Source organism: Echiichthys vipera (assembly GCF_963691815.1).
Source record: "Echiichthys vipera genome assembly, chromosome: 21".
Lineage (NCBI taxonomy): Eukaryota > Metazoa > Chordata > Actinopteri > Perciformes > Trachinidae > Echiichthys > Echiichthys vipera.
The window spans coordinates 15765161-15784223 of NC_139846.1; the positions used below are offsets into that span (position 1 = coordinate 15765161).

At 42.4% G+C, this 19063-nt stretch overlaps 1 protein-coding gene across 1 annotated transcript in view; it reads left to right on the plus strand.

The window, feature by feature from the left end:
- mllt10 (MLLT10 histone lysine methyltransferase DOT1L cofactor) overlaps nucleotides 1–11485 on the plus strand; it is a 40668-nt gene extending 29183 nt beyond the window's left edge. The window contains exons 12-19 of the mRNA XM_083935729.1: nucleotides 3283–3400; nucleotides 6067–6145; nucleotides 7363–7559; nucleotides 8784–8933; nucleotides 9267–9322; nucleotides 9552–9847; nucleotides 10658–10748; nucleotides 11140–11485. Of these exons, the coding sequence (XP_083791855.1) occupies nucleotides 3283–3400; nucleotides 6067–6145; nucleotides 7363–7559; nucleotides 8784–8933; nucleotides 9267–9322; nucleotides 9552–9847; nucleotides 10658–10748; nucleotides 11140–11415 (1263 nt within the window). The 3' untranslated portion in view covers nucleotides 11416–11485. The remainder of the gene's footprint in view (nucleotides 1–3282; nucleotides 3401–6066; nucleotides 6146–7362; nucleotides 7560–8783; nucleotides 8934–9266; nucleotides 9323–9551; nucleotides 9848–10657; nucleotides 10749–11139) is intronic.
- The last annotated feature ends 7578 nt before the right edge of the window (nucleotides 11486–19063 follow it).

Sequence of the window (19063 nt, forward strand, 5' to 3'; positions counted from 1 at the left end):
ATATTTCATGAAAAAATAATGTATGCTGTCCTATAGTGATACACACTCACTGTTATGATTTCCACCATGTCCCCTAATGTGGAAAACAGCAGGGGGGGGGGAGCTTCTGGACAAAGCTGTAGAAGTGGCCATTGAGGAAGACTATTTTGGATTTATTTTAAATGTTTGGGAATTTCTTATGGACCTTTAAATGATTTGTAACTGTTTTATACAATTTAAAACATCTTCCAATTCAAAACTCAGATATTAAAGCAGCAGTTTAGCAAGTTTAAGCAAGTTTATGAATAAAATGAATAAAGGGGATTTTCCGAACTTTTTTATATACTTTCCTTCAAAACAGTTTTTGGTGTGTCCCATTGGTTAATACGCTTGTGTTCAAAAGTGAGTTCATTGACTGTAATTCGATCGGCTCAACCCCCTCCAGTAATCACTGCCCAATCTCCCAAGAAGAGAAAAAAAAAAACTCGTCTTCAATCACTGACCCCAGTGTCCGTCCTTTCAGAACCTCCCAAAGACCACGCTCTATCTCTGTCCACCAAACTCCATTTGTCTCCCGTGTCCACTTACCCCCTTTCTCTCTTTCCCTCTCTCTCTCTCTCTCTCTCTCTCTCTCTCTCTCTCTGTCACACACTTTCTCTCACCCTCGACCTTCCTTCTCTCTGTCCCCATCCATTTCTCTTTTTCTTCCTCCGTTGTCCTGTGATGTAATGACATCTGACAAGCACCACAGTAGGGATGGAGGGAGGGGTGTGTGTGCGTGTGTGTGGTGATGGTTGGGGGGGGGGGGGGTTTCGGGGTTGCACTCATGCCTTGAATTGGCTGGCCTGGCCTTCATCTTGCCCCGCTCCTCTCTTTTCCGCACATATTATAGAGGGCGGGAGGCCCAGGGAAGCACAGGATATCACGCCTGTTTGCAGCATGTATAGATGAGTTTGGGCTGTAGCTGTGTGTGTTTGTTTGTTTGTGTGTGTGTGTGCGTGCGTGCGTACGTGCGTATGTGTGTGTGTGTGTGAGAGAAAGAGAGAGAGAGAAAGAGAGCAGCCAAAGTGAGGAAGACCTTTGATATAGATTTTTTTCCCCTTCCTTTCGCTCAAGATTGTTAAAAAAAAGTGTGTCTTAGTTTGTAAAATGTGACGCACGCCTCTGGACATCTGACACACACACACACACACACACACACACACACACACACACACACACACACACACACACACACACACACACACACACACACACACACACACACACACACACACACACACACACACACAAACAGAGGCGGGGACCATTTGCTATTTTCAGTTCGCTAGCAGTCTCTCGGCCTACTGTTATTGGCTATCAGCCCAGGATAGAGAAAGGGAGCGCGAGAGAGACTCTGAATGAAAAATGAATGAAAATGAAAAATGAATGTTGATGGGAAAGGGGGCAGGATTATGGCTCCAAGGGGAGGAGGAAGAGGGGCCAGAAAGAAATCTGAAGTCATTCCAATAAGGGTGGAAAAATGGACTGAGGATGCAGGTTCTTTCTTTGAATGTAACGTTTAACACGTTTTCAAAGTTGTAATATTTTAGACATGCACACCATGAATATGTAATAATGATTATGGTATTTTTTCCCCAGGGTGCACAGCATCAGCAAATATATTAGAGTGATTTTTCAGGCAGCAGATGGACAGAAAAGCTTTACAAATGCAGGATTTACATGTACACGCTGAAGCTTTGTCTCATTATTTTTTTTTAACATTTTGATTCAGGTCACCTTATTTAATCTGTTTTCTGCTCATCCACAAAAACATTCTTCCTTTGTTTTAGTGCCCATCAGAACTCTCTTCAGTCAAACTGCAGAAAGCGTAGGAATCCAGACTATTTAAGATTTTAAATGTATCAGCCCCATCAATGATTTATAAAACACCAAAAACAACTTCCAGTGACTTAAATAAGTTTTGTGTCACTCACTTCGGCTGTAGCTTTTAACCAAAGCAGTCAGCCATTTTGTTCTTTTAGATAGACTTGATTCCCCTCCTGATGCTCCACCCTCGCTCCCTTTCCACCTTACCCGACCCCACCCTTCACTTCACGGTCCTTATTTGGGAAATGCCTTAATTGGATTAAACTCTATGCATCAGAAACACTTTGTCAGCATGTCGGCGTACTGTCGGGATGTCGAGGCACCCTGAGCCCCATGTGCATGTGCGTGTTGCTAACTGAATAATGAGCCATGAATCCACAATAACATATCCATGTTTTTTTGTACATGAAATGATCGTGTTGCAAGATGTACTCAAATATGCTTAATTGGCATAAGATAATGTGTAGATGATTTATGACAAAGCAGAATCAATAGGGGAGACCAGAGAATTTAAATTCTCCAACCATTGATTTATCACATTGATTCTTAGCTTTGAATTCAGGCTCATTAAATGTGTAATAACATGCCAGTCACACCTCCCCCGGAACATTATAAAAATAAAGTATACACTCGCCGCTGATGCTGCTGAGGCCCTTTATAATAAACACCAAGAAACACCTGGGCTGACATAAGATTTAAGTATCAGTTCATGAACAAAAAATCCCCACTCATACATAGATGACATTGCGTTGCTACTGTTCAAGAATGACATTGGTTATTTTTTGAATAAAGTGCTAAACCAATGGACGTAAAATGAATTGACAACACTTTTGATTATATATTAATCATTTGGGTAATTTATCAGAGAGAAATCACCAAAGATCTGCTGGTTTCAGCCTGTGAGAATTTTCTTTCATTTACATTTTGCTGTTTGTTTCATTGTGAATTCAGTTCATGTGTGTTTTGCACTGTTAAGGCATTGGACGTTTTTGTAATTATATCTAATTTGTTATAGGCATTTTTCACTGTTCTGTGATATTTTATACACTAAACTGTAATTGATAAATCAAGAAAATAATTGTCAGATAAATAAATCCAGAATGATTATAAATCACTAAAATAAGAATGCATCAAAATAATTGTTAATTGTAGTGTTAAAATTAGGTTTAACTGAAATGAAAAAGTATTTGAATTTCATCCGTACATTTCCACTATTTCATAGAAGCAGTTTAACACTGTTGCATTTCCTACTCCTCACTCCCCCCTTGTTTCCTGTTTGTGTCTAAACTATCAGCTATCCATTAAAGTCGAAAGTGCCACCAAAACACATCTCTAAAAACACGCCTACAATAATTTCAATTACAGTAAAAAAATACATTTAAAAAAAGGCTTCTTGTGGCTAATTTGCGTCTGTTTCTGTGCCTCTGTCCACAGTTGAGCGGTCTGCCAGGGTCGGTCTTCAACCTCGCTCCCTCCCACATGTTTGGTAACAGGCTGAATCCCAACTCGGCCATGGCAGCACTCATCGCCCAGTCCGAGGCCTCACCAGCAGGTACGGCAACATACCTGATGTGGCGGTGTGTGTGTGAGAGGGAGAAAGAGAGGGAGATAATGTATAGGTCACGCCCTCAAGGGTCAGCACTCGTGATATTTCCAAGCTCCTCCCACTCAGCACCAGTTACACGCCGTGATTGTTCCTCCTCTCTCCCAATGAGCACAAACAAATACAGCATATGTAATCGACATGTAAAACATATAACTGCTAAGCTGTGGCCAGTGAAAGGGAAGGAGGGAGGGTCGTGTTGAGGTAGCGGTGTGACGGAGGAGCAGAGAACACCAGTAGCTGCCTACAGGAGTTTTGTTTGTCCAGTGCAGAAGAGCCGATGAAGGAGGAGTAAGACATGGCTTTAGTAATCAGAGTAGCCACTTCCTGATACAAGACATCTGGTTGAACAGAGAGGAGAGAAGAAAGAGAAAAAAAGGGAGAAGAGGAGAGAGTTAAGGGAGAGGAGGAGGAGGAGGAGGAAGGTAGGTAGTTCCTGCTGCCGGTCATCAGACCCAGATCCACCCTGACCTGCAGGTCAACTCACTAATCAGGCTGAATGACAGGGGGGCAAAGGTGTGTGTGTGCGTGCTGCGTGTGTATGTGTATGTGTGTGTGTGTGTGTGTCCAGATGTGAGGATAAATATCAATACCAATTTAATATCATTATCGGTCAATTACATTCCTGATCAATTGAATCATGAAGTTAACAAAAATATGTGGAATGTGATTTCTCAGATCCAAAGGTGACTGGGAGATGTTCAATATACAGTGATTCTAAAACCCTGAAACCAGAGACTTATTTTGCATGTTTGCTTCTAAGTCACTGAAATGATTGATTGATTGATTGACTATCAAAATGATTGATGATGTTATTTTATCATCTAATCTCTCGTCAATAATGAAAATCATTGTCATGCAGCCCTTCTTCACCTTAACTTCTGTACACAGTCGTGTACAGCACGTGTGTACAGCTACACAAGTGTTAAGTTGTGTTTGTGAACTAGTAAGGGTCATGTGAGCACAAACGTGCAAGGTGTGCGTGTGTTTGTATGTATGCAGCGTGTTTACTTTGGCAGCCGTTTCTCTTTGCTTTTAAATGTGTGGAGGGAGTTGCCGGGACGGAAAGGGTTATGAGAGAAAAAGGACTTGAAAACGAAGGCAAGCGAAAGGACTAGAGTGGTGACCTGGTGGGGGTAAAAGCTGGGATTGACTGTCTTAAGTAGAGGGGAGTTTGTGTGAGTGTGTAAATGCAAAAGTGTGCGTTTGCGTGTGTGTGCATGTGTGATTCATTACTCTCACTGAGGAAAATGAAAAGAAGCGTCTGGCCAGGGGCCCAGAGGGAGGAGGTGGAGACTCTCACAGAAGGGAGAGGGAGAAATGCACATGCAGTTTGAATGAAGGGCCGTGTGTGAAAGAGATACAAAGGAAGAAAGACAAAGTTTTGAAGGTTACAGAGCCATGAGTATTAAAACGCGTCCACACTACGCTGGCTAAATCTGAAAATGCTAGTTTTTCTCTTTGTGTTGGCACTCAGCCAGCGCTTTTCTCAGCCCAAACAGTCTGACAGTCTCCAGAGCAGATAAATCTACCTCACTGCGTTTAAGTGTGGATGAGGAGAACTGAGCTTTTGGAAAATGATGTACTATAAGCCTGGTCAGGGGCAGACTGTTTGACCTCTTATCAAAGCTTTATCAAACTCTAATAAAAGACATCTAAATAGACATATTTGGGATTTGGGAGTGGTGGTGCTTGGTAAATGTACTCACACATATAGAGCATATGAACATCTATTGTATTTAACCACATGTTGCAGCGGGAGTCATCAGTTCAAATTGTATTTATAATTATAATGTAAGAAATTCTTATAAAATAAGTCAAATTCATCCAGTATGAAGCTTATAAAACAAACGTTAATATGATGTTATAGATCAGGGGTGTCAAACTGATCCAGTAAAGGGCCTCTGTGGCTGCAGGTTTTCATTCCAACCAAGCAAGAACACACCTGACTCGACTTACTCAATCGCCTGAATTGCCTTCACACAGTTGATTTGTTGGATCAGGTGCATTCTTGCCGCCCTTCACCGGATCAGTTTGACACCCCTGTATATTATAGATGGACCCTAAAAAGAACATAAGGGCTCATTTTTATGAAAGCCTCTCTGTGATTATCATTTTATATGTCAATATAGCCAATACAATACAGTCATTAGGAAGTACTTATATTTATTTTGTCTCAGTGCAGTTGTGCAGTAAATACTGTTTTCCAGTTGTAGTAACACGTAATATTAATAAGCCACAATCGAATGTAGATTCAGCTTGTTTTGTTATTTTGGTGCAAATAAAATAAAGAAAATGCGCGTTTGGTTTAAAGCGCAGTGAAGGTGATCCCAGAGAGCAGGAGGGCAGTACAGACTCAGCAAAATAACAGGGCTGTTGTCTCATTTCTTATCAGATGTTTGCTGTGATGCAGTTTTGTTGTTTACCCACCAAAATAAAAAACAAAAAGGACAAGATTTAGCCATTTTATTGTGATCAGGTGTATAGTGTGGAAAGAAAACTTCGCAAAAATGAACTGGAAATGTTGGTGTGGTTGTTTTCAACTTTAGCTGGCTTCGTGCAGGCCTGGTCTTAGATGCACAATTGATTTTATGTGTGTGTGTGTGTGTGTGTAGATCAGGAGACGGGAGACGGCAGCAGCGGCATCGGAGCTCAGGGCTTCTCCATAAGAGCTTCTCCAAAGACCACCCCGCGGTGAGTATACACACACACACACACACACACTGACACACACACACACACACACACACAGATGCTTCCCCCTCCCCATTTACATTCCTCACTGCCCCCCCCTCACCCATCCCCCTCTGTGCTTTTCCCTCCGCTGGCCCCTCGTCTCCTCTCTCTTCCTCTCACTCGTCACACACACACATGCACACTCTCCCTTTCGCTCTTACCCCTACAGGCAATTCTCGCTCTCTCAGCCAACGATAACTTGTGTTTTTGAAGGTGGTAACCATCCTTCATCTCCTGCTAGATTTTTTTTTTTTTTTAGTAACACATGGAAGGACGGTCTGATGATTTTCTGCATCTCCTTCATTTGGGAGTATTTGCATTGAGCTCTGAGGATGGAAATAGTGATGATACAAATCAATTTTTGTTTTTTTTTACTTCTTTGTGGGATGGATAATTTCACTTGATGAGGTTGGTTCCAATTTTCATTGTTTTGGTTGGGATATATATTCATTTACGCTGCACCTATATTATTTCACATTTTATCAGTGTGTGGGAAAGGTCTGAATTTAATTAAAAAAGAAAATATAATAAAAGAATATGTTGACAGTAGCACATTAAATGATATTTTGAATACCTTGAGATTTGTAATTAAATGATTTAATGTCTTCCTTAATTAATAAGATGACACATTCGTTTGAGTCCAACATGGATAATAACTGTGACACTGACACTCAAAAAATAGGAGTCTATTTAAATTTGCAATGTGATTCAAAAGTTCAATAATCTCGCCATTACTTCCATTATTTATTTCATTTCCCCCACAGTATGCACCTCTCTTTCTGGCCTTTATACTCTCTCCTGCTGTCCCTCATTTCCCTTCCTTCACACTCAACAGATTGTCTCAACACACACACACACACACACACACACACTAAGATTTATCGCATCAAGACAGTCCACTTCCCTCTGTCTGTCTCCTTCTCTCTTGCATGTCCTCTCTCTCCTTCTTCTCTCTCTCTGCCTCACACACACAGACAGAAAGCCTGGCCTCTTTTCATTAGAGGCCACTGTAACAACAAATTGATGTAGTTTTATAGCCAGCAGTGTCTATGTTTGTCTGACGTTTATGTTGGCTCGTTAATCTCCCCATTGACCTCTCTATCTCTCCCTTTCTATCCATGCTCTCTGTCTCTCTCTGTCTCTCTCTCTCTCGCCCTCTCTCTCCCTTCATTCAGCTCCCCCATTGGTGGCCTGCAGATCCGCTATGACTCCTCGGGGTCGTTGCCTGGGCCGGGGCCGGGGTTGCTAGGGGCAGGGGGAGGTGGCGGCGGCGAGACCATGCCCCCGGTGGCCACCAGCATAGAGCAGCTCCTGGAAAGACAGTGGAATGAAGGACAGAGCTTCCTGCTGCAGCAGGGAGCTCAGGGAGACGGTGAGGGGACACACACACACACACACACACACACACACTAACTACTAACATACTAACTAACACACATCAGGTGCATAAGAATACACACACAAACACACACACACACACACACACGCACACTAACTACTAACATACTAACTAACACACATCAGGTGCATAAGAATACACACACACACACACACACACACACACACACACGCACACACACACAGGAAATTTGAGGTATTTCAATTGTAGTGTTGATACAATGACTCTGCTCAGATACCAAAATAATTTAGTAGTTTGCTATATTACTCTGAAAAGTTTTAAAATATGTCTTTAACTTAATAACAGAAGACAAAACAATCTAAAAAATTTTCAAATGTGACAAGACATTTAGTGCTCCCACATTTCTGTCAGTACCAGAAAAGAATCGAGATTCAAGACCCTGCTGATCTCCCTCTTTGCCTCATTTCTCTCTTCCTATCAATTGATCCGTCACCCTTTTGCCTTTCAGTTGATGTCATTTGTGCGGTCTGTTGCTCCCTCTTTTCAGTCACTTCCTCACTTTATCTGTTATTGTCGATTACTGTCAGTTATCTGCATATTTGAATGTCCCTTCAGCGATCTATAAAGTGAAAATCAAAGGGTAAGGATGACGTCTCTAACTACTTGTTAGAGACGTCATCCTTCATCTGGATTCAGGTTTAAGTTCCTGTGTGTGCAAATCGTCCTCCTCTTCCAAGTTTTCCTTGTCCCAGGGTAGTCACAGGTACCAGGGTCACTGTTCTGTAGCCGATCTTGACCTCTGACCTCCCCATGGAGTGCATCTGTCTAGTCAGCGACTGGGTATATGAATGAAGTGATGCGAAGGCTTAGCAGAGTTGCATGGTTTTGCCTTAAGGAAGAAGTGGCCTTTCAGAGCGTCTGTGCTCTTGCTTGTGAACAGATCACTCCAATACTGCTTCATCCCACAAATACAAAATATTACATCTAAAAGGAAGGTAACAACCATTTTAAGTCTGAAAGGCTGGCATTGACCTCACACTGCGACAGGATGATTTTTATTACTACAAATTTGAATGTAAATTTTCTCTCGCACAAAACCAGACAGCAGTAAATTGAAAACTCAGAGCGAAGAGATTTACTAAATTAGCAGGAAGCAGAAAGGGCTGCCACTCCACTCATATACCCTGATCAATCAGTCAAATCAATCCGTTTTGTCCCCCTTCATCTCTCTTTCAGTGCTGGGCATGCTGAAGTCCCTCCACCAGCTGCAGGAAGAGAACAGGAGGCTGGAGGAGCAGATTAAAACCCTGACCATGAAGAAAGAGAGATTGCAGCTTCTCAGCGCTCAGCTATCAGTGCCTTTCACCCCCACCTCGGCTTCCTCCGGTACACACACACTCACAGATACAAGAGCTGAAACAGTTCATTTATAAATCAATTAGTCGATCGGGGAATACAGTTCTTTAACTTTGATAACTGATTAATCGTTGCAGTTGTTTAATCAAGCAAAATAGAAAATATTTTGTGGCTTCATCTTCTCAAATGTCGATATTTCTGACTGATATTTGGATAACCTACAAAAACAAGATGTTTCGTAATGTCACCTGGGGCTTCTAGAACTTAGGATGGACATTTTTCACCATTATTTTCACATTTTAACAGAATTATTGATTAAATGAAGTCCAAGAGGATCTAGACCGGCATTGATTTGTGTTACAGATGTAAAAGGAGGCCATCTGGGAGCCACTGACTCATCTTTACCTGTAGCAGCTCAGGTAAGAGCACAGTTTGAATCCACAAAGACAGAGCAGTAACATATCATTAATGTAACTGAATCAAGTAAGATTTGGTTAAACGAGCATCAAATGGTTAAGTTATGTGAGGTAATGTCATAATTTTACACCTCATCACGTGCTAAATTAGATTAATTACAGTGATCCGTTGACCTTTGTGATTCAGTACATCATCAAAAGGTTGTTGTCATTAATGGTGTTTCTCTCTCAGGACGGTGCGTCATGCGGCGGCCACAGCAGCAGCGGCTCCACCTCATCTCTCTCCACCCCTCCCTCTGTCTCCCAGAGCCCGCCCCAGCCGCAGCTGAACGGGGTCGCCGCCATGGGAGCGGCACCAGCCGGGCTGGGCGGGGTGGCGGGGTTCATGGGCGCTCTGGGCGCAGGCAGTGCAATGGGCATGGGGGGAATTGTCGGGGCGCTGAACGGGGTGATCCAGACGCCGACAGGCACCGCCAGCCCTCACTCTACAGGAGCAGTTACGGGCGTCACATTGCCAGTAAATAATAGGTACGTCTAATGGCTACTTTTATCATCCTGAAAGCTTTTTCTGAGAAAACATTAATTAATAATTAAAAAAAAAAAGACTAGGAGTTAACCAATCTGAATGACAGGAGCAAGTACTAAGTTATTCTCAATAATGCTAAATAGTGTTTCAAGTTCATTTCACTCAACACAACAAATCCATTAACAGACAGTGGATTAAAGGCCTCCAAATGTGTCCCGTCATCTTAAAGTACTGAAAACACCACAGTCGTTCCTAACGTCAGGGAACATGCACGTCTGGCAACCTAGTCTCTCGGGTTCCCAATACGTTGAATGAATGTGAACTTTATTGCGTCCTCTCCTTGTTTCCTTTCGCTTGCGTGGATTCTAGCAGCTCAACAACAACTAAGAACAGGTGAGACTTCCCCACAACCTGTAGCTCTGTTTCTTCACGTCCCTGAAGTCTGTCACAAGAGATTTCGTAAAGATGTTGTAGCATATTTCATGTGTGTTATGTGAACTCATATACATGTGACATTTTGGTCCTTTTTGGCAAGTAAAATTGACATTTTCTTAATAATATTTAAATCATAATACTTGTTAAATGCTTGTTCTTCAGAGCCAATTCATGAGCCGTCATTTTTGTCCTCTGCCCTAACCCTTTGCTGCAGTCAGCAGCTCTGGTTGTCTCCCGGTGTAAATGTCTCATGTTTTAATACTGTGTGTTAAAATGTTTTGTGCTCAGAGCTGATAGCGTGAGGACTGTGTCTATTGTGTTTGTGTTTATTGGTTTTATTGGGTTTGTCTGACTGTGAGTTGTTTTTGTCTCATCAGCGCTGCGCGGCTCGGCCTGCTGTCTGAGCAGCACAGACTCCTCCTGCAGCAGCATCAGCTCCAACAGTTGCTGTCCTCACAGCCCTCAGCAGTACGAGACACACACACACGCACACACACACACACACTGGCATGCTGGCAACCAGGCAACCACTCACTACCATCACCGCTATCACACACAGTTAAACACTTACAAAGACACCAAGCTACATTTTCCTTTTGACAATGGCCTAAATCACCAAGCTTATTAACTCTTCTTTTTTTTCCTACTCCCTCCACTGCTCACCTGTCTTTCCTTTGCTCTTTTCTTCACCATCCCTCATTGATGTCCTCCTCCTTATCCAACTCTTATTTCCTTTCCTGTCGTAAAACTTTCACTTTATCCTTGTTGTTTTCTCCTATATTTTCCTCTTGCTCTCTCCTTTTCCTCCTAATTTCCTCCTCCCTCTTTTCTTCCTCCTCTCTCTCCCTCTCTCTCTCAGGAGCAGCAGCAGGTGTTGCTCTACCAACTGATGCAGCAGCAGCAGGACCTCCAGCAGCTGCAATCCCTCTCCTCTGGCCAGATTCCCTCCATCCCGCTCTCCTCCGCTCAGCTGCCCATCAACAACCTGCTGCCCGGCGCCCAGAGCCAAGGCGCCATCACCGCCAACCCCTTCCTGGCGCTGCAGCACGCACATGCTGACACACACGCCTCGGGGGCACAGAAGCCACGGTTAGCTGAGAAGGCAGTGGGCGTCGCAGGGCAAGAGAAGACATGACGGCAGATGCTCTTTATTTTTGGGTTGTTGTTTTGTTATGTTTTAAAATAAATATGCAGAGTCTTCAGGAGATCAGCATGTTGGTCAACTTTGTGGTTCAGTGATGAGAACATGCAGCAGAGGAATCCTGTTCCTGGTAGATTATTCTTTCCAGCGCTCTGGGCTAATACATTAGCACACACTATGGCGAGTGATAGCATTCAGTTGCAGTCACCAGCACACTGTAGTTGACCTTGTCAGGTTTATTTTTTGCAACTTTTTCAGGTTACAGGCTTAACCCAACATTTTGTTTTTTTTGTACTATTTATGTCCATCCAATTTTAGTTGTTTTACTCTTTAGCTTAGTGCTACTTTCAGGTTATTTTGTCACTGTTGAGGTATCACTGGTAGAAACTTAGTGTGTTAGTCGGTAAATAAGCACATGCTGTTTGATCCCTTCTTTCAAGTCAGTTTCAGAAACGTATGCTTTCCTTTTAATGGGTTTATCAATATTTCCTTATCTAATCTCATCGTCCTGCTTCTTTCCTTTCTTGTTGCTGTGTCACCTTTTTTGCATCATTTTTCTCTCTTCCTTTGTTTCCGCATTTCTCTCACTGCTTCTCCATCCTCCACACTAACACCCCTCTCGGCCTGGTCTCTCTGCTGTCTCACTCTCTCAGGGGCCTCAGCTAACAAAGCTAGCACACACAGAACTACAAATGTAAAATACATGAATATATATATAAAAAAAGAAACTACAATTCCCCATCACAGGACTTAACAGTAGCAGATGTATGTTTGACATCTGTGTCGCAGCGATCCCGAGGGGAATATTGGGGCGAGAGGCTTGTGAAAATATCCCACATGTTCTCGCTGTTGCCTCCTCTCTCTCTCTCTCTCTCCGTGTCTCTTTCACTCGTTTGTGTAAATCTATTAATGTCAGTGAGCCAAGCCTCGTACGGTCACCGCAGAAGCCTTGCTTTTGACTGTCTCTTCTCTGGGCCAGATACAGGGGGCTCGCTAGGGGAAGTGAAATGTGAAAAGTTGAATGTTCAGAGGGATGCATTCATCCACACGGCACAGACTCACAAAGAGAAATTATGCAGTTGGTTTTCAGCGCTAGGAAGTCATTACATTTCATCTTCCTGGTTGAGCCCCCTGCTGCACCTACCTCTCCAGCAGGACACGCCTATCAGGACCTAACAGGTTGAAAGAAGCGGCCGCTAGAAAAAACCCACAACAGTGAGGACCGGCCAAACAGGGTCCAAACCCAAGTGCCTGAGGCCAAGGGGCAGAAGGCGGGATTTGTTTTCCTTTTTACCTGTGTCCCTGTCACTCAGCCCAATTCTTCACAATGCTACTGGTAATGAGGCTGCGTTGCCTAGGCAACAAATTACAAAAAGACTTGAGGCTGGATGTGCCCTCTCTTTAATAGAACCAGGAAATATTATTCTGCTGCATTCTCTAATATCAAAGCCAACATTGTATTGTGCTTTTTATTTATTGGGAGTTTGTTTGTGTAACGGGTCTAATAAGATGATATCTTTTAAAAGCCCGCTGGTGTTGCAACTTAACATCATTTTGTACTACTGTGTAAAGTTTTGTTTGTATTTTGGTTTTGTTTTTTTCCCTCCTCATGCAGTCGAATCTTGCTGTAAACCCTTTTAATGACTTCTTCTCTGTGTTGTGTTTGAAGCTACTTGATAGTTGGCTGATTGGGGCAGGGGTGCGGCTGTATATAGCTGTTTGTAGGGGGGAGGAATTGTGTCACGGGGCGTTCAGTGGCACAGCTTTTACCTCGTTAAAGTGTACATAAACCTTTCTCATTGGCCGTTGGTGTACATAAGTGATTGTGATTGGCCGTGCCTGTGTGAAGGAAAGCCAATGAAGCCTCATTTTGTGTGTGTGCGTGAATCTTTAGGACCAGACAAAAAGTTTGACAGTGACTGGACACACAAAGTATTAATTTATTTTTATATGTGCAGGGACATTGTTTCTTTTTTTAAGTTTTGCACCATTTTCTTGATGAGAAGTCATTTTATACTTGGCACCGTGTTTTCATCTGTGCACATTTATTTGGATCAATTTTGTACAAGTGAAAAATAATGGGGAGGGGGGGGGATCTGACGTTGTATTTCAAAACACCAAAATAAAGAAACACTCTGGATAAAGTAACAGGAGTGTTTGGTCTTTGTATGGAAGAGTTTGTTCAAAAGTGACATTAGACAGTGCAATAATTCTAAGTTATTTTTGCTGTTTCAAGGTTTATTTCCATTTGCACCTGAATGAATAATAATTGATAAACATTTCACATTTTAAGAACAATATAATGCAAATTTCAAAATGCATGTTTTTATTGCAGACAGAAAATCTGGAGGTTAGCAACAATGCCTACAGTATAATAATCTTTAGTACTGACCTGCATAGATGCACTGTACATTTATTACTTGTATTAGTATTTGTTTATTTAATAGGGACAGGGAATATACACACACACAAAAACAGCACTGATCCACCAATAAATAACCCCCTTCATAATACATGGTAGTAATCTATACCAAGAAAATGACATTCTACATGTTTTTTCTCTCTAAATCATGAATGCAGATAGTGACTGGAAGATATGAAAATGAGTTTGTTTCATTTCAAATTAATTGACTGAATTTAGATGGTATAGTGATCGTGGTTTATATTATAAGGCATTAATTAGGTTGATTGGTAAGGGATGGCAGCAGCAGTAAAGGGGGGGGGGGGGGGCATGAATAATCATCAAGCTAAGAAGTGCCAATAGAAGCTGAACATCTTTAAATTTAAACAATGTGCTCCAAGGCTCCTGTCCTAACAAATACACACACACACACACACACACACTGATGACTTCCAGCTGCCAAGAAACAACCAGTGTGTGTGTTTAGAGGTGGGGGCACCATTCTGCTACATCTGCTTCTGCCCTGGTAATTAAAAGCTCACTTTCCTCCTGCACCCCCCATACACCCCCCTTCAGGAGCCCCGCCCCCCCCCCCCCCCCCACACACACACACACACACACTACTCACACACAATCTAACCTGCATTCAACAACACAACCCCCCTTTTCTCTTTTCTCAAGCACTTGCTCGCTCACCCCTCCCACTACCTAACACCCCCCCCCCCCCCCCCGCTCACTATCGGCCCTGTCAATCAAAGCCAGGCTGTTTAAACAGCATACACCCCACCACCACCTCCTCCTCCTCCACCACCATAACCACCACCACCCAGGACCTTCTCTATAGCCTCCGCCATCAGAGCTGCCTCCCCTCTACTCTCAGTAATAGCAGCACCACCCTACCACACACACACACTCACACACACATAGGGCAGAGCTGCTGTGTCCATCATCGATCACACTCCCCCAGGAACCTTCCCCAAGGGTGGGAGGACTTACCAGCTGATGGAGGACCCCTGTGTGCTGCCCAACCAGGTGCCTGATCACAAAGTCAGAACACTACTAAGCCCTGGTGTTAGGAGGCAGGAGATTTCTCTCTCTCTCTCTCTCTCTCTCTCTCTATCTCTCTCTCTCTCTCTTTCTTTCTCTTTCTCTTTCTCTTTCTCTTTCTCTCTCTCTCTCTCTCTCCCTCTCTCTCTCTCTCTCTCTCTCTCTCTCTCTCTCTCTCTCTCTCACATGCACACGCACACGCACACGCACACACGGAGGAGATAGTAGGCCAGCAGGAGGGTTAAGCCCTAGATGATTAGACAAATGTTGGGCAGATATTCGTAGCTCCAGAGGCGAGCTGAGCTGGTGTCACTAATGAGTATCTGCCTCTGACTGAGCAGGGTCCATACTTTCATTTCCTAATTTCTTGTGTTTATTCTGCTGTTTTTGAATGAAGCATTTTAATTGCTTTGCATTTGTCAGAGGCTCAAAAGCTGGAGAACAAAAATGCAAGTGAGAAAGCTTGAAGCAGGGAGAAACCAGGGAGAATAAACCTGGATTTGATTCCGGATTATATTTTAATAATCCTGATCACATCCATAAAAAATAAAGCTTGAAATTATATTATTATTATTTATTACAACTTTTTTGGTCTAAATAAAATACATAGATCTAAAACAGTAGACTACATAAATAAAAAGACACAGAGATCCAACAAAACACAAATAAAATGTTGGAAAACGAGTTACTATAATCAAAGAGAGCAACAAAATCTAAAAGTTTTCTATTCAGTTTATTTGAATTAAATGTATCAAACACTACTTCCATAATTAAAGTCACACCATTAAGTGTTTCTAACCAGTTCATGTAACTGCAGGGCCAGGATGCCTTCAATCTGGCACTGTATCAAATGAAAACCATGATTTAGTGATGTAGTGAAGGATTAAACCATTTCCCCCAGGGATTATTAAAGTATTTCTGAGTATCCAGTGCTCCTATACAGAGTGAAACAATTCTCCTACTTCTTAAATTAAATAAACCAATTAAAAGCTCAGACGTCTTTCCCACCCTGGATAAACTCAGCAGATCTGATGTGACCCTCAAGAAATGAAAGCAAAACCATAAAACAAGTTAACCGAGTGCCATGGGTAATTCCTACACAGGTTTTTGGCATATTGGTAATTCAGTTAAATTATTTAATTAGACCGCCGCCTCAAAGAGAGAGAGAGAGAAAAGAGCAATAAAGCAGAGAGAGGCTCCGGTGTAATAAACCATTAGCAGGAGGAGGCAACCGCTGGTGTGTACAGTAATGCAGTGTAAATCATCACAGAGTGGCTGCCATTAGAAGCCTTAATCCTGGCCAGAAACCTGCAGTCAGCTGCCAGGGGCCCTGATCCGGTGCCGAGTGGAACCAGATCCGCCGAACAGAGGTGTTTAGGGCCGGGGCAGGAGGAAGAGGAGGAGGAGGAGAAGGGTACAAGGAGGGGGAACAGCTGAGGAGATTCCCAGGGTGTGTGTGTGTGTGTGTGTGTGTGTGTGTGTGTGTGTGTGTGTGTGTGTGTGTGTGTGTGTGTGTGTGTGTGTGTGTGTGTGTGTGTGTGTGTGTGTCTGTGTGCCCCCCACAGGTCTCTCTCCTGTAGGATAATAGTGGCGAGGAGAAACAGCAGGATTCAGCCTCATCCCTCTTCATCCTCAGATAGGTCGTATTCTTCTGCTAAGTGACACTCCTCCGTCACCCCTTACACACACACACACACACACACACACACACACACACACACACACACACACACACACACACACACACACGCACACACATAATGCATTTCCTTCCCCAGTACCTTCTCTCTCTCTCTCTCTCTCTCTTCCACTTTAATGACACCTTGGAGCTTCTTGATGCACGTGCAGTGACTGAAGTGTAAACACAACATTTGACAAATTACAGTGAATGCAATATGAATACTGCGCCATTTAGTCTTTTTACTTTGAAAGTCTATTGCCAGTTCTGTACATGGAGCATTTAGAAATGTGTCGCCGACGGCCTCTGTACAACACAACACAACACCTTCTGTCCTTTAGACCCTTAATACGGACAAGGAAAAGCTCCCCATGAGGACATGTCAACAGTCACTGCTGTGCACTACCACATGAGCAGGCCCACTTGGAGTTCAATAAATGAAACCGTTTTACATTCATCAATTACACTAATGACACCCCAGAATACAGTTTACAAGAAGCTGCAGTACAAAGCTGAGGTTGAACACAGCACTGATGAATAATTGCATACTGACAAAAGAGAATAATTGCTTCAAGTATAAAACTGCAAACAATTATGGAAAACAGAAGAAATTTTAGATCAGTGAATTCAAAGTTTTTGTACAATTAAACTGAATTTGCAGAAAACACAAAACTGTAAAATAAAAAAATGATGTATAAAAATATCTATCTATGTATCTATCTATCTATGTATCTATATTACATTTGTAGTTGTTCTTGTGTCATTATTATCATTAGAGGAAAAAATGGCAAAACTGCAAATACATAAATAAAGATTTTTAAAAATATACATATATATCAAAATACACACCAGTACAAAAAAACTATACTATGTATGTATTTCGATTATATTATTTATATTTGAGATCAATTAAAACGGTTCTTTTAAAGGTGTGAAAGACGTGTGCACACAAAGAAGTCATACAAAGTGGGCAAATCATTTGAATAGCATATAATAACTTAGCCTAGGGTTGATTTGGGATATAAAAGGCTGTGTAAATAACTTTATTTTTTAATATAATTAAATGTATTCGTGTGAAATGTTGAGCTGCTGCCGTTTCAGTCGCCCTCTATAAGCAGCTCATTGCCCCGGCGTGTAGCAGCGTTTTCCCGGGACTCAGCGGCGCCTGGTCCGCTCCTCTGCCGGGCGCAGTGATGCTCTGCTCGGCCAGCGAGCCGTTCCTCCCCCGCTGCCTGCGGCTCGCACTACCGGCGAGGAGAAAGGAGCTCCGAAAACCCCGCAGACGACACTGTGCGCCCGGAGCGTTTACATTGAGCGGTGAAAGGAGGGGGCTTGAATAATAATAAGTGATTTTGTGTTGTCTGCTATTCCCCTTCGGAAGGGGAAATGCAGCTCAGAGAGCAGCAGAGCCCGGCTCCACTTCAGCGGGCAGCTTCACTGCAGCACCACCGCGCATTACTTCACTGTGGTTATCTGACCCGAGGCTCCCGCTTTGTTGGCTCATGTAAGAGTTTCATAACGATCGAAATCTTGACAAATGTTGGAACACGATACAGTGTGTTCAGGTAATGTTCTCATAACATACTCTCCCCAAATGCTGTAATCAAAAACTAGTGTTGTGCTCCCTGAAACAGGAAGTATCAGTCTCCGCTGGCTATAACGCGTATTACGGCATTTCTTATCTATGATAGCGAACATGTAATGTGGCCTACAGGCTGCAGCGCATTAGCCTATTCCTTCATACTGCAGCATGCATGCTGGGTCACAGCGAGGGTCGAGAGTTGTTATGATAGGCATTCTTCTTCTAGACACATAAGTTAATGATTTTATTTTTTGTGACATCCCCTGATATCCTCTATATTTTATAATATGCATACATTCACTTGATCCACCACACACACACACACGCACACACACACACACACACACACACACACACACACACATATATATATATGTATACATATATATATATATGTATACATATACACACACACATATATATGCATATATATTTATATATATACACACACACACATATATATATGCATATATATTTATATATATATACACACACATATATAAATATATATATATATATATACACATACATATATGTGTATGTATATATGTATACACACATACATATATGTATACAGTATATAGTGTGTGTGTTGTTTTGAAGACCATTGACCACAGCAGCCAACTGAAGGGAAGCCAATGGTCAAGACAGAAATGCACTAAATTATGTATAAATTCAATTAAACTCATTAGGCAATCCCTTTTTCTTTGCAATTGGCATTTTCATGTTGTTTTAAAAGCTTGCTAAGTCTATTAAATCTGTGGCAGTGTGGTACAAATTTGACTAAATTATGTATTTGCAAGGGACCAATGCGGGGGGTTTAACTATCCACAATGAGACCTAAATTCAAAATAGAATAACACCAGGGGTCTAATCTGAGGTCACACAAATTAATACAGTAACACAATGTAGGCTATTCTCCATTAAAATGTTT